The 12,832-nt window shown below is 42.2% G+C and overlaps 1 protein-coding gene across 3 annotated transcripts in view; it reads right to left on the bottom strand.

Annotated features, from left to right (window-relative positions):
• The window catches only part of cadm4 (cell adhesion molecule 4), a 253,651-nt gene that overhangs the window by 60,018 nt on the left and 180,801 nt on the right, over positions 1-12,832 (bottom strand). For 2 of the 3 annotated variants that reach the window (XM_061675621.1, XM_061675623.1), the window contains exons 1-2: positions 3,163-3,232; positions 1,922-2,096 (exon numbers count right to left, since the gene is read on the bottom strand). The exons of the other annotated variant lie outside the window; for it this stretch is intronic. In XM_061675621.1, coding sequence (XP_061531605.1) covers positions 1,922-2,033 — 112 coding nt within the window. In that variant the 5' untranslated portion in view covers positions 2,034-2,096; positions 3,163-3,232. Of the gene's footprint in view, positions 1-1,921; positions 2,097-3,162; positions 3,233-12,832 lie in introns of those variants that run through there. 3 annotated transcript variants of the gene reach the window in all.

Genomic DNA, 12,832 nt, shown 5'->3' with positions numbered 1-12,832 from the left:
ACATACCAATATATGCAAATGGTAATGGTGACAGTTTCTCAGTATTCCACAGTTATATTAGTCGTTCTTTGCAGAGGGAAAAACGTGCCTGTGAGTATTGTTACATTGTGTCCACATGTGCTGCTCCACAGTTTGTGTTCAAATATCAGTTGATTATACAGTTATAAAACTGTGATACTCATGCCATGCGTTATCGCGTCTATGGTGTTTTGCATTGTTTATTAGTATTAAGCCGAGCGCACTTGTTAGCCGAAGCTGAAGCTATGCAGTTGCTCTAAATAGATGTGTAATTCTCTTTGTTTCATGTTTAGTTTGATAGTAGACTTTAACTGGGAGTGGCATTTAACAGCTTGAAACCTCTTTTTTGAACATTGTTTTCACTTTGCCCAACTGTTGCTTGCTGTAAGGCGAGGTGAGTGGAGTTCACTGCCACCATATCTCATATCTAAAAAAATTTTACTCGCAGGTCAAAGCAAAAATTGTTCTAAAGATGGGTCTTATCTCGAAAAACCCTTATGTCGAGGACACTTGTAGCTCAATGCACTACTGTATGCTGAAACAATCAAGATACTGTCTCAATTTACTAATTCACTGATGAAATCTGGGCCTGTTTAGGAAAAAAGCTATTATGTTGTTCTATTATTCTATAAATTGATACAGACGTTCATTGTCCCTGCTGCCATTTAGTGGAAGAGCATTTATATTATCTGCCTGTCACTATACGGTGCTGGTTAAAAGATTAACAAAGATACATTATTTGTAGTAAATACATGATAGTTTCCCCACAACACACCTATTGATCTCTCACAGCAAGTTATGGTTGGGACTCGCTGCGAGAGAGTGGGTGTCTCGACCTCCGCCAAGCCTTAAACACTTTGTTACTTCCAAAATCAATAACTAAGTAGCTGTGACCGAGGGATGTAACAGCTAATAGTGTGTAAAATTTAATCTTTGGGAACAGAGTGAAATATCGTTGAGATATTTCAGTACAGGGCTCGTTGGACTCGTGGTTAGCACATCTGCCTAACAGACGAAAGGTCCTGGGGTCAAGTCTCGGCTCCGACCTTCCTGTGTGCCGTTTGCATGTTCTTTCCGTACTTGTGTAGGCGTTCTATGGGTACTCTGGCTTCTTCCCACATTCCAAAAACATGCATGTTGGGTTCATCAAAGGCTCTAAATTGACCATAGGTGTGAATATGAGTCTGTTTGTCACAATGTGCACTGCGACTGGCAACCAGTCCAGGATGTATCACACCTCTCGCCCACAGTCAGCTGGTATAAGCTCCAGCTCACTAGTGACCCAAAAGAAGGACAAGTTTGATTGAAAACAGTTCAGTGAGACAATGTATTTGGCTTTTTTGTCTTTTCTTGAGACTAATGCCACAACAGAAGGGTACCAGTGATGGGAAAGAGGGAAAAGTCGGATGTCGACCACAGAACCAGAAATTATTGCTATCTAGCTATAGGCTAAAATTCAAAATGACCTCTTTTACCCTCATCTACTAATGACCTAGACCATCTATTGGTTTACAAAAAAAAGAAAAATCAAATATGGCCCTTAAGCACAAAAGTTTCCCCACCCGTGTTTTAGAGTCCCACCAAAATTTAATTACAACAATAGCAGCCCGCCTGGAAAGCAATTCTAATTCATGAGCTGTATCAATAACTGGAGGTGAGAAGTGCCACACAAACATTCATACCAAGGCAACTAACAGCTCCGTGGTGGCGGTAATTACACATTCTCTTCTCTAATACAACTTGTGCTTTATTATGGATCGACTATGTACGTGCTAGCATTATGTTCCTGCTTCCTCTGGCCTGTTTGCCACATAATGACTCCCCCTGGAATCGATACCACACGTCTCCTTTAATAGGGATGCATGTGTGTGCGTGTGTCTGTGTGCGTGTGTGTCCGACTTACGAGCGAAGCCCAGAAGGAGCGGGACCACGACCAGGCTGCGCAGGGTGAGCGAGAGGTGGGTGAAGGGAAATCGGCGGCGGCGGCTGAAGACAGAACTCCAAGCGGGCCTCATTGTGTATTGATGTGCACTTTAGAATCAATGGCTCCTCTGTGACCCTGCCTGCTCTGCTGCAGACTAACAAGTCGACGCAGACAAAAAAAATAAAAAATAAATAAAAACACTAATTTGCGCTCAACAACACTGTCGCGCAAACTACAATAGCTCGCCTGGAGGTAAGACTGAGGTGCTTTAATGTTTGTGCTACATAGTACACATCCAAACAATATAGACGTAAGATTCCACATAGAAGCTCAGCCAGACAATAACAACACAGCTGGGCCTACCTATATTTTATTTCATTTTTTTCCCACACGAGACAGCTGACTTGTACAGAGTTCTATACCATCAAACACAACCCTGACTATAAATTACAGTCCAACCTGTGCCAAACTAGTTCTGTGCACTGGGAATCATCAAGGAACATTCCAGCAGAAACAGGTTTTTATCTCCGTAGACGATGCCTGCATGCAAACTCCGAAACTGCGGATGAATGCATCGCAGTGCCCCAGAGGACTGACGAATCTGGGGCAACAATGAACACGGCCCGTTTTTTCCAATCGGCTGGAACGAGTCTGTGAGAACGAGTCAGCGTTCCTAGGAGGCGCTAACCCAAACGGCCGCGTCTCTGGAGACCCGGTGTCTCGCTGCAGCTCATCTGCAGAGACCGCGAGGTTAAATAAAATCCAATTTGGTGCGGAAGAGCGGAAGCCTCTGGAGGTGCCTTTTGCGAATTTGTCTTGTAAATCTAGAAGGCTAAAGAGTAGACGGAATAAACACAAGCTGTCAAACGTAATTGATCGAGAAACCTGCTCACGTTTAGGCCTGAGAGTCAGGGCCTTTTACTTTTTATGTTCTGTGACCGCCACCGCACACCTCACAGAGCACTAGCCGTTGGGGATAAAGCGTTAATAGCCTGAACACGGCCCGCACCCTCCTGCTCTGCTTGCCGCTACAAACACAATAAGATCTAACAGCCAACAGCCCTCAACATGGAAAATACCCCAAGTGTATCTCCCCTCTACAATGCTGACTCAGAAGGAGAAAAAAAAAAAGTTTCTTCAAATTGATCTCCTCAAGTAGTTTATCCGCTCTTCCTTCCAATCTGCCTGAGGAGTCGGGCAGTCGCTTCTTCTCCACAAACCTTCGGATGGCGTCTTTGCCTGTTAATCTATAAACAGGGCAATAATCCCAATGCGGTGCCACAGCTCATCACATCCGTCTGTCCGTTTTGTGTCTTGCGACTTGTTTATATAACCCCGGCCAGCATCCCCGTGCTTCAATCCATGTGCCAGTGTGGGATCAGCATCTGCATATTTTGCATACTATTTTGCCAAGGTTAAAGGGTTGGTGGTGTGTGCGTGTGTGTGTGTGTGTGTGTATTGATGTGACAATGCTTGTCTTTCAGGTCTGCAAACAGTGGAGGCATGTGTGTGTGAATGTGTCCGACTGTCCGGTGTTGACTGAAGCCGGGTGCGAATTGGGCAGTGTTTAGCCTTTTCACTGACGCCTCTTCGTTAATGTATCCATGCTGGCGCCCACAGAGGCGTCACAGTGCCTCTTTATGTCAAACGACGGCTCTTCATGGCGGCAGGGATGTGCGCCGTGGACAGCTGACAACAAATGGGCTTATGCGTTAAAATTCTCGTAAACTGAAAGTTTACCATTACAGTGATCCTCTGTTCTTCGTGGGAATAGTGCTGGGGGATTATGGAAAAAATAAATCAAATCACGATTTTTGTGACTGGCATTGAAATCACGATTAATAATGCCCCTAAACCACTACATTGACTACGACTACTACAGATAAAGGAGTTTCATATATAGCTTTTCTAGCTGTAAAAGAAACTATTCGTGACTAAAATAATAACTACATTTTCCCTAACTGTCATGAAGGATAATTTCACTTCAGAAACGAAAAAGGTTTTCTCCGATTAGTAAATACAGTATATTACATTGTTGATCCTCAAGTAACAGATAAAGCTTGCTCATGTTTTTGGTTGTTGGAATGCGGAGATCTGTTCAGTGCAGGGGCACCTCTATTGTATTGGGATACAGGGCCGCCAGGCCAAACATAGGATAAATGATAACAATAATCAAATGAATAAAATTAAAAATGATATTTATCAGGAATAAATTAGCAACATTTACACTGATATCATAGGACTTCCTGTATTATTCTCTTATTCTGAAAGAAAAAGCACACCACCTCCTGTAACGGAAGGAACTGACTTTGCGATAGATACACGGTAACTTTCACTAATTAACATCACGTAAAACACTCTAATAACGCATGGCTAATGCTAACAAGGCCCTTACAGTATACTTGTGCGTGGCTACTCACTTTGTTATTGACGCACACAACCAAACAAATCTCATAATGCGGTACAACTGCTATATTCTACTGACTGAGTAGCACCCTCTGTTTCCTGACAAAGTGACATCACTGTCCATGCACAAACCACGTGAAATGGACCCGTCAAATAACAAATATACAAATGAACAGAAAAGTGGCAAATGCTTAAAGCACCTCAATCACAGAGATAAACATATTTTCCCAAACAATGAATGACGGGGACTTTTCTACAGGCTTTCTCTGTATCGTTGGCACCCCGAAACACACAGTAAAGGAGTAACAGTTTGAGGGCCACAGAAAGCTGGCCGGCATGTCTGGTTGTTGGCCGCACACTGCCTATTGAGGCCTGATGCTTTATACTGTACCTTCAATACAGACAGGTGGAAAGTGGATGGAGTGCGTTAACACAAATTCAGTACCTCGATGCTGTTTCCTCAGGTTTCGGTGGGATATTTTTCATCGCATTATCCATAATGCGGTTCCTTGGTTCTACTCTCTGTCGTCACGTGCGCAATCATTACAGCAACTGGCAATGAATGCGGTAGTACAAAGCCAGCAATGGACGTGAGCCACACCAGGCTCTGTGACTTTCATTGTCCCGTAAAAAGCCAAAGACAACACAGTTCCACTGTTACAACACCACCTCTCATTGTTCCTCATCCACTGATCTGTCTAAAAACACCACCGCATGCACTACAATCAAGTCCAATAAAGTCAAATGTTTTTGTCGGGTGGCTTTTAATAAAGCAGAAGAAGCGCTGGTAATTGCGCAGTAGAGGAGCACATTAAAATCCTTGCACGACTGGCTGAGAGTGTATTTGTGTGAGGTGTTGATTGAGATCTTGGGGTCTTAAAAACGAGGACAGCAGAAGCATGGAGGAACGTGAACCAGGGAGCATGAACAATGACGATACGATACAATGATATTGTCCATCCATGGCCTTATTTAAGAGGCTTGTTTGATGTTGTTGGCTGCAAGAATGACAACGCCAATGTGTTGCGTCTTGTGCCAGCCTAGAAACCACCAGCTTCTGTAGTTCAAAAATTCTCTGTGGAATCTGAAAAAAAATAAATATTGGTACCTTCACTTCCCTTTGCCCCAAATTACAGTTTTTAGAGTCGCAAGCCGCCGCGTGGTTAATTTCTTGCTTTGTGCAGCGAGTCAATAATTGAGGTACAAGCAAGCTTTGGACACATGACTGATCGAGCTAAGTGGGGGGGGGGGCGGGGGGTTTGGGGTGTGAGGGGGAATAGAGCAAAAAATGGTACGGTAATGCCCTCACATGTCTCGCAGTCGCCGATGCACTTTCAGTCATTTATTGAACAGGACAAACAGTAAACCACACAAATACAAAATGAGAACCCTCACAAGAACTCCAGCTAACTTCAGCTCCTCACATCAATCACGAGGCCACACCCCTTAAAGGCTAATCAACACACACTGCCACATCTAACACAAAAATACCAGTCAATAGCAGCTAGCTCATTGTTTAAAAAATAAAAGGTGACATATAAGGTGATTTTTTTTTTCTTCTCAGTACAAGCACTATGCATGTTTGTAAAAGATGGAAACTATTTTGTGTGGAGAGAAGTCAGGGGGGGCGGGCAAGTTGTAAAACAGGTAATGTATAAAATTTTTCCAGTCTGTACCTTTTACTCTTACTTAAGAACTTTGTAACTTTTAATTGAATTGAATCTAATTAAACATTTACACTGTAAAACAACCAGGATTTCACAATATTTTACAATCTTTTTTCACAGTAAAATGCAGTGTTGAATTTTATAGTGAAATCACTTTTTTAATGTGTTATCGCAAAGTAAAATACTGTAGTGATAATTTTATGAGAATTTTTGTTATTTATCTTTCATTTGTTATCTGTTAAAGACTTAATGGATGACATTCATTCTTGGAACATTTCAACAAAAATACTGTAATTCCAGACTGTTATGTCGTTTTACCATAATATACAGTGAATGATTTCCAGTAAAGGTATTGTGAAAGTAGTGCAACTAGTAGCCAGTAATCACTCATTCATTCATTTCCCGTACCGCTTTTCCTCACAAGGGTCACAGGGGTGCTTGAGCCTAAACCAGTTATCTTTTAGGCGAGAGGCGGGGTACACCCTGAACTGATCGCCAGGCCATCACAGGGCACATATAAACAAACAAATAAAACAAACATTCTCTCTCACTTTCAGTAGAGTTGGACATCGAGAATCGATTGGAACCGGGACTAACGTTCCGGTTCTCCTGGAACCGTTCAAATTTAAACATTTTGGTTCTCAGTTTCAATTTTTTTTTCCAATGCCTAGTCCTGCCGCGAAGAAGTAGTGGCGAAAAACAACGAAGAAGCGGCGTAAACCAACGAAGAAGAACCCGCATGGTGACGTGCTTGTGTTAACTTTATTAAAATTAATGACCAGTCGCCTCAGTGCAACACTTGGAATAAGATTACATTGTGCAAAGGAGGCTTTCATGATGTATAGCGTCTGACGCGCTCCGAGCCTCAGCCTACCCAGCGCGGAGTTTCAGTGAAGTCAACTCTCAGTCAGTTGGGTGAGTGAAACAATAAAATGCGTCTATGCCAATACTGAGACAGCTAACAAGGTAAACGGTTGCTGGCACTTTTGCTCATAAAAAGGTAAATAATTGCCCATAGATGCCACAAGTTGGTGGCAAAGCACTACATTTGTCTAAATGAAGCTAAGCTCACTTCAGCGTAGTTCCTTGGCACCAAGATGCCACAAGATGGTGGTTAAGGACTGTTTTTTTCTAAATGAAGCTCCTTAACTCACTTTAACGTGGTACCTTGCCACTAAGATGCCACAAGATGGCACTAAAGCAATACTTTTATTGCTTGGATGACTACTTGAGTTTTCAGTGAATAACATAGGATAGGTTACAAAAAAATCGGAATACTTGAAAATACCTTTGCCACCTCTGGTGAGGAGTTTTTGTTTTTGTGCCTGTGGCTCTGTGGGGGGCAATGACAAATTGTGTCCCCAATCGCACCCCTTGTTCGCCTTCCTCCTCCTTTATTTCCTGCACCCTCTCATTCAAAATCAAACTTTTAATGGGCTCCATCGGTGCCACGACGGAATAAGTGTTGCCAAAGCACTTAAGGGGCTTAAGTCGGCTGCGTGCGCAAAATATGAAGCACTCAAGCAGCCTTACGAGGATCCCTGCCTGCTTGAGCATGCCGAGGAGGTCGCGCCGGCGTTTAATAGCAACGCTATCAAAGCACTTCGTCGAGGGAGAAAGAGCAAGAATATGGATATTTACAGTGCGGGCCACCGCGGGGACAGATGGAGGATGATGGTAGGAAAAGGGGAGGTAAGGATGAGTCAAGGGGAGAGAGTGGGAGGAAAAAGAGTGAGATATGGGAAAGATGCAATGGAATGTGGCCAAGGTGCCTGTGTGCAAGTATGATGGGATAGCTGTGAACCAGAAGCAGAGCGTTAATGTAGAGATTTTATCTGGGGGTGGGGTGGTGGTGGTGGTGGTAGGGGGGTAACCAAGATTAAATTTCTTTTTGTCCTGAAGGCGCTTCTTGGGCAGTGTTGAATCCTTTTCCCTCCCTCGAGGACGTATGACTGTGTGGGTGTGTGTGTATGTGCGTGCATGCGTGCGTTGGAGATTCTTGAGGGTTTATTAGCTGGCAAACTGTGAAGGAGGCCATGTGTTGTGGCGAGGTGGAGATAAATCAAAGACTCCCTCCCAAGGACGTCTCAGCAGCTTTCTTGTATTAGCGCGGTTACAACAGATGTACTGTAGCGATGCGGCCCCCCTCTGACTCAACCCCTCCCCCGCACCCCGTCCATAATCTGAGTGGATAATTGACTGTGAAGATGTTTGCAGGTTGCCCTCTGAAAATATAATGCCATCGTATAAACAATGTCAAACCTTTTGACAGCAAGTACCACCTCAAAATATTCTTAGTCCCCCAAGTACCACAATCATGACCAAAATTAACAAACTGCAGTAAAGCAGGCCTAAATCCATCCATTTTCTGAGCCGCTTCTCCTCACTAAGGTCGCGGGCGTGCTGGAGCTTATCCCAGCTATCATCGGGCAGGAGGCGGGGAACACCCCGAACTGGTTGCCAGCCAATCGCAGGGCACATAGAAACAAACAACCATTCGCACTCACATTCACACCTATGGGCAATTTAGAGTCTCCAATTCATGCATGTTTTTGGAATGTGGGAGGAAACCGGAGTGCCCGGAGAAAACCCACAAAGGCACAGGGAGAACATGCAAACTCCACACAGGCGGGGCCGGGGATTGAACCCGGGTCCTCAGAACTGTGAGGCCGACGCTCTAACCAGTTGTCCACCGTGCCACCGGCCTAAGTGTTCATTATAAAAAAAAATTTTTTTTTAAAAAGAGGCTGTTTCGGTTTTATTACTGAAAAGTACATTTAATATCATTGTAAGCCACTGTAACATTATGCACACTTTGAACATTGACATCGTGTTTAAATATAGGGAAATATATAAAAAAAATCTTTAAATGCAAATGTACTAAAAAGTTAAATACAACTGATCGGTGTTCAGGCAGTGATTCCTTCGCGTATATAACCCGCGTACCACTAGTGGTGCGCTACAGCATATAGGTAACACTAACATGGAACCTTTGATATACAAGTGAACCCCCACCTCCGGGGTTTGCCATTTACAAATTTGCCTATTGGAAAAAATGCTGTCTCGTTTATGCACAACAGTGACACAGCGCATTTTTTGAAACCAAATATATCTTAAGCCATTTATTTTTAAGGGTAATGTGGTAGGATGTGTTTGATATGAGCGTGCAAAATCCACACAGGAAGGCCGGAGCCAAGATTTGAACCCAGTGTGGATCAGACATGCTAACCACTTGACTTCAGACATGCGTCTAAAGTCAAGGATAATAATATTTTTATATTATATTTTATATATTTTTTTAAAAACTGACGTTAATGACGAATATGCAATTTTGTTTATATTTTTATGACAGTTAAGAATATTAAAATGTTCCTTTAAAAATTACATGTACAGTTAAAAAAAAGAATGCATGATGGAGACAATTTGGCCCTGGCAATAATAAATTTTATTGACATTATTTCCGATGGGAAAAATGAAAATACAAATAAATTATTATTTTTATGATAGCAAAGTATAATTATTTTGATGATCATGATTATTATTATCCGTATACAAACTGAAATACACCTACTTCACCACTAGGTAGAGCAGAGAGATAATATATTATGATCATCAAGGATTTTGACTTTTTTTGTTTAATGAGAATGTAAGCTTTTCAAAGAAAATAACATCCGCTTTCTACTAATTACAATATATTTTCACACAAAATCCTAGTAAAGCCTCATGAGAACTGCCTCATCCTCCCGTTAAGCCACTCTTAAGTAAGGAGACATTTTAGTCAACATTTTGAGCCCCCTGTGGGTATACACGAGGGTTGGCCTTCTCAGCCGATGCCCGTCCATCCCCATCTCTCGCTCATTTTGGGGGGATTTGCGGTAGACTCGGTGTTAATCGCCACCCTCGAGCCGCGCTAATCCGAGCAGATTTGCTCTGAACTCACTAATTAGAAAAGTCACAGCTTCTCGGCAGTGAGGGCTAATTCCTGGTCACGGTGATCGATACGTTTGGGCACATTTGGGTGGACATTTCATGCGATTTGGGCTTTGCTTTTAGCTTACGTCTTTTCCTGACCTGATATTAGAATTTAAACATGAGCGTATGAGTGATTATCCTCATCTTCATCGAGCTCTTATTCCCCTTCTTTTGTGTGTCTACAATAAAGCAGGAGATTAAACTCGGTCTTTGGAACTCTGCAGGCTTGGCACCGGCTTTGCACAGGTTTTGCAAAGCGGAAGGAAAGGCATAAAGAATTGTCGGTAGCCATTGTGGACATCCTATTATTAGTCTCATCCCATTATACAGTACATCAATCTTAAATATTACAGAAGAGGGGGCGACAATTTTAAATTATTCCTCCCGAGGCTGGCATGGAGCCAGGCACGACATTTTAGAACTAAACATGTTCTTATGACAATACATGGAGCTTGAAGGATTCAGTCCCTTGAAACTTATTATTGCACATGAAATGATCGTCTTCTGTTCAGTTCATTTAACAGCAGCTATTAAACAAACACAGCGATGAAGAACTTGAATAAAAATACAAGCTTCCTTGCATAAAATCTATTACAGCTTTTCTGTCTCGGTGCCACAAGAAGCCAACCTGAGGTAGATCTGCAGTGCGAGTTATCTGCGCAACTAATTCAACACAATCTTCTTCAGTGCCAATGTGGCACATTTCCAACCAATTTCACAATGATCGGTAAAACTGGTGTAGGGAACTAATTTTTTAAAAACTTCCTATTGGGGATGACTGAGTGAGTTTTAGGAGGTTGTGTTTGTGACCCCTAAAATAGAGAGATTTTTACGCTATGCCTGGGGAGTGCGTAATATTGGCGGTCACCCATTCACCCATGATGTAGCAATTGGAAAAAAATATCTCATAAAAGTTTGTACCCCAGCAAATGACACCACAAAATAGTCCAAATTAAAATGGCACCACTTCTGTGTTTTTTCAGGCATAGGTTTTGCGACTTTTTTTGTGGGTCTACTAATGATAACACTAAATTTTGTGTTGCTGATTGAAAGTGGCCATCAAAATGGATCCTCCAAACAAGAATGGCAGCATTCCTGTATCTTATCTGGCATGGCTTCTTGAGACTTTTTGTGGGTCTACTCATGACAGATGCATGTTATTTCATGTAACTAAGTGAAAGAGGCTTGGTGAGCTGATTTTTCAAAACATTTCGGGAGGCGCCGCTGAGAGAAATTTGGGGGTTCGGGCACATGACGACCCCTAGCAAACAATGTTTTTCTCCAAGATATGAATGTTGAAGAAACAAAAAATTTCAAGGGACCTAATAATAATAACAATACAGTTGACATACATTCGTACAACGCCTTTTCAAGTATGAAAGTCTTATTTATTATTCCCTGGAATCGAAGAAGCCAGAAGTGAGATTTTTATCTTAAAATGGTTGGCCGAATGGCTCTAATTGTTCAAACATTTTCAATGAATTCTCAGGTTATTCAGAAAATCATTTTAATTATGGTGTTCTTAGACAAATGGTCATAGGAATTCACAAAAGAAAAGAGCAACAACATTTAAAGTAGGAATTTAAAAAAACCCTCTAAAACTGTACAGTGTATGGGCATACAGTTTGAGAGAGAGAGCACAATTTTCGACTATTAAATCGAGATGCTGTTCTTCTATTCCATTGTGTATTATTTTAAAGCAAAATCAACTAAATCCATCTCCAAGAATCTCTTTGCAAACTCTCAATTTGAGCTCATTTCTTGCAACACATCCTTACACCCAACGCAGAAAGCTGGCATCTGACGACTGTAAAACAGCAAAAATGATGACTCTCGCCACTTGTTTACAGTATATCAGGAGTGTTGGCGAAATCAAACTAATTGGCCCAAAGCAGCTTGCTGGCATCCAAACACAGATTTATATTCATTCTAGTACCACTGGGCCAGTCAGCATCTGCTGGTACGACATCAACTCCGATACTCTATTTTGGAATTTCATATAGTATTTAGTACCCATCATTCACAATGAACCAGTAGCCTAATCTAGATGTATTTGATGTTCTCTTCCTTCCTGTAAAACGAGATTTCCTGCAGCAATGTCAAAACACATACAAATATAATGAGCTAACTACTGTAGTGTCTCTGCCCCCCCTCAGTTACTGTTGCTTCTTGCTATGTCAGTCAAGCTTTCAGAACCATAATGACATTTCTGCTTTGCTTACTACCTGGCTGATGTTATCCAATATGTGGGGGGGAATTTATCGTACTACACTACTACAGTCGTCAATGGGGGACGAGGGGTGGCGAGGATGCTGACGGATAATTTTACCAAACAATAACCGGTCCCGGTACCACCCAACTTTGGTGGTATACCTTTCATTTTGGGACCTGGCTTGAACCAAACCTAGGGACGGCCACAGGGGCGGCCACAGGGGGGGCCAAGGAAACTATTTTAGGGTGGCACTGACATAGTTAGAACACACAATATTCTGTGGGTCTTGAAAGATCACTTAAAATGCTCTGAAATGGCTGGAAAAATGGAAAACTCTTCTCTGAAACCAACTGGGAGTGAATGAGTTAAGATTGGGAACTATTTTAAAATGATGGGAAAAAAATAAAATAATCCATAATACAGGAGGTCTTGTTTGAATGTCCGCTGATAGGCTGGCCAACAGACTACAGACTATAGATTGACCTGCAATGTTTAACAGAGGGCCTTCGTGCATATTCCTGCTGAGCAATTCATGGCTCTTTGTTGAACCTTGAAGAAAAAACACTTTATTTATTAGCCCTGTGCTTGTGGTGGGCTTCAGAGATGGCATGTGTGTGTGTGTGTTTGGAGCAG

This window comes from Phycodurus eques, chromosome 4 (assembly GCF_024500275.1).
Source record: "Phycodurus eques isolate BA_2022a chromosome 4, UOR_Pequ_1.1, whole genome shotgun sequence".
In the NCBI taxonomy this organism is placed as follows: domain Eukaryota; kingdom Metazoa; phylum Chordata; class Actinopteri; order Syngnathiformes; family Syngnathidae; genus Phycodurus; species Phycodurus eques.
The sequence above is the reverse complement of the archived record's forward strand: the minus strand, read 5'-3'. Positions and strand labels throughout refer to the sequence as shown.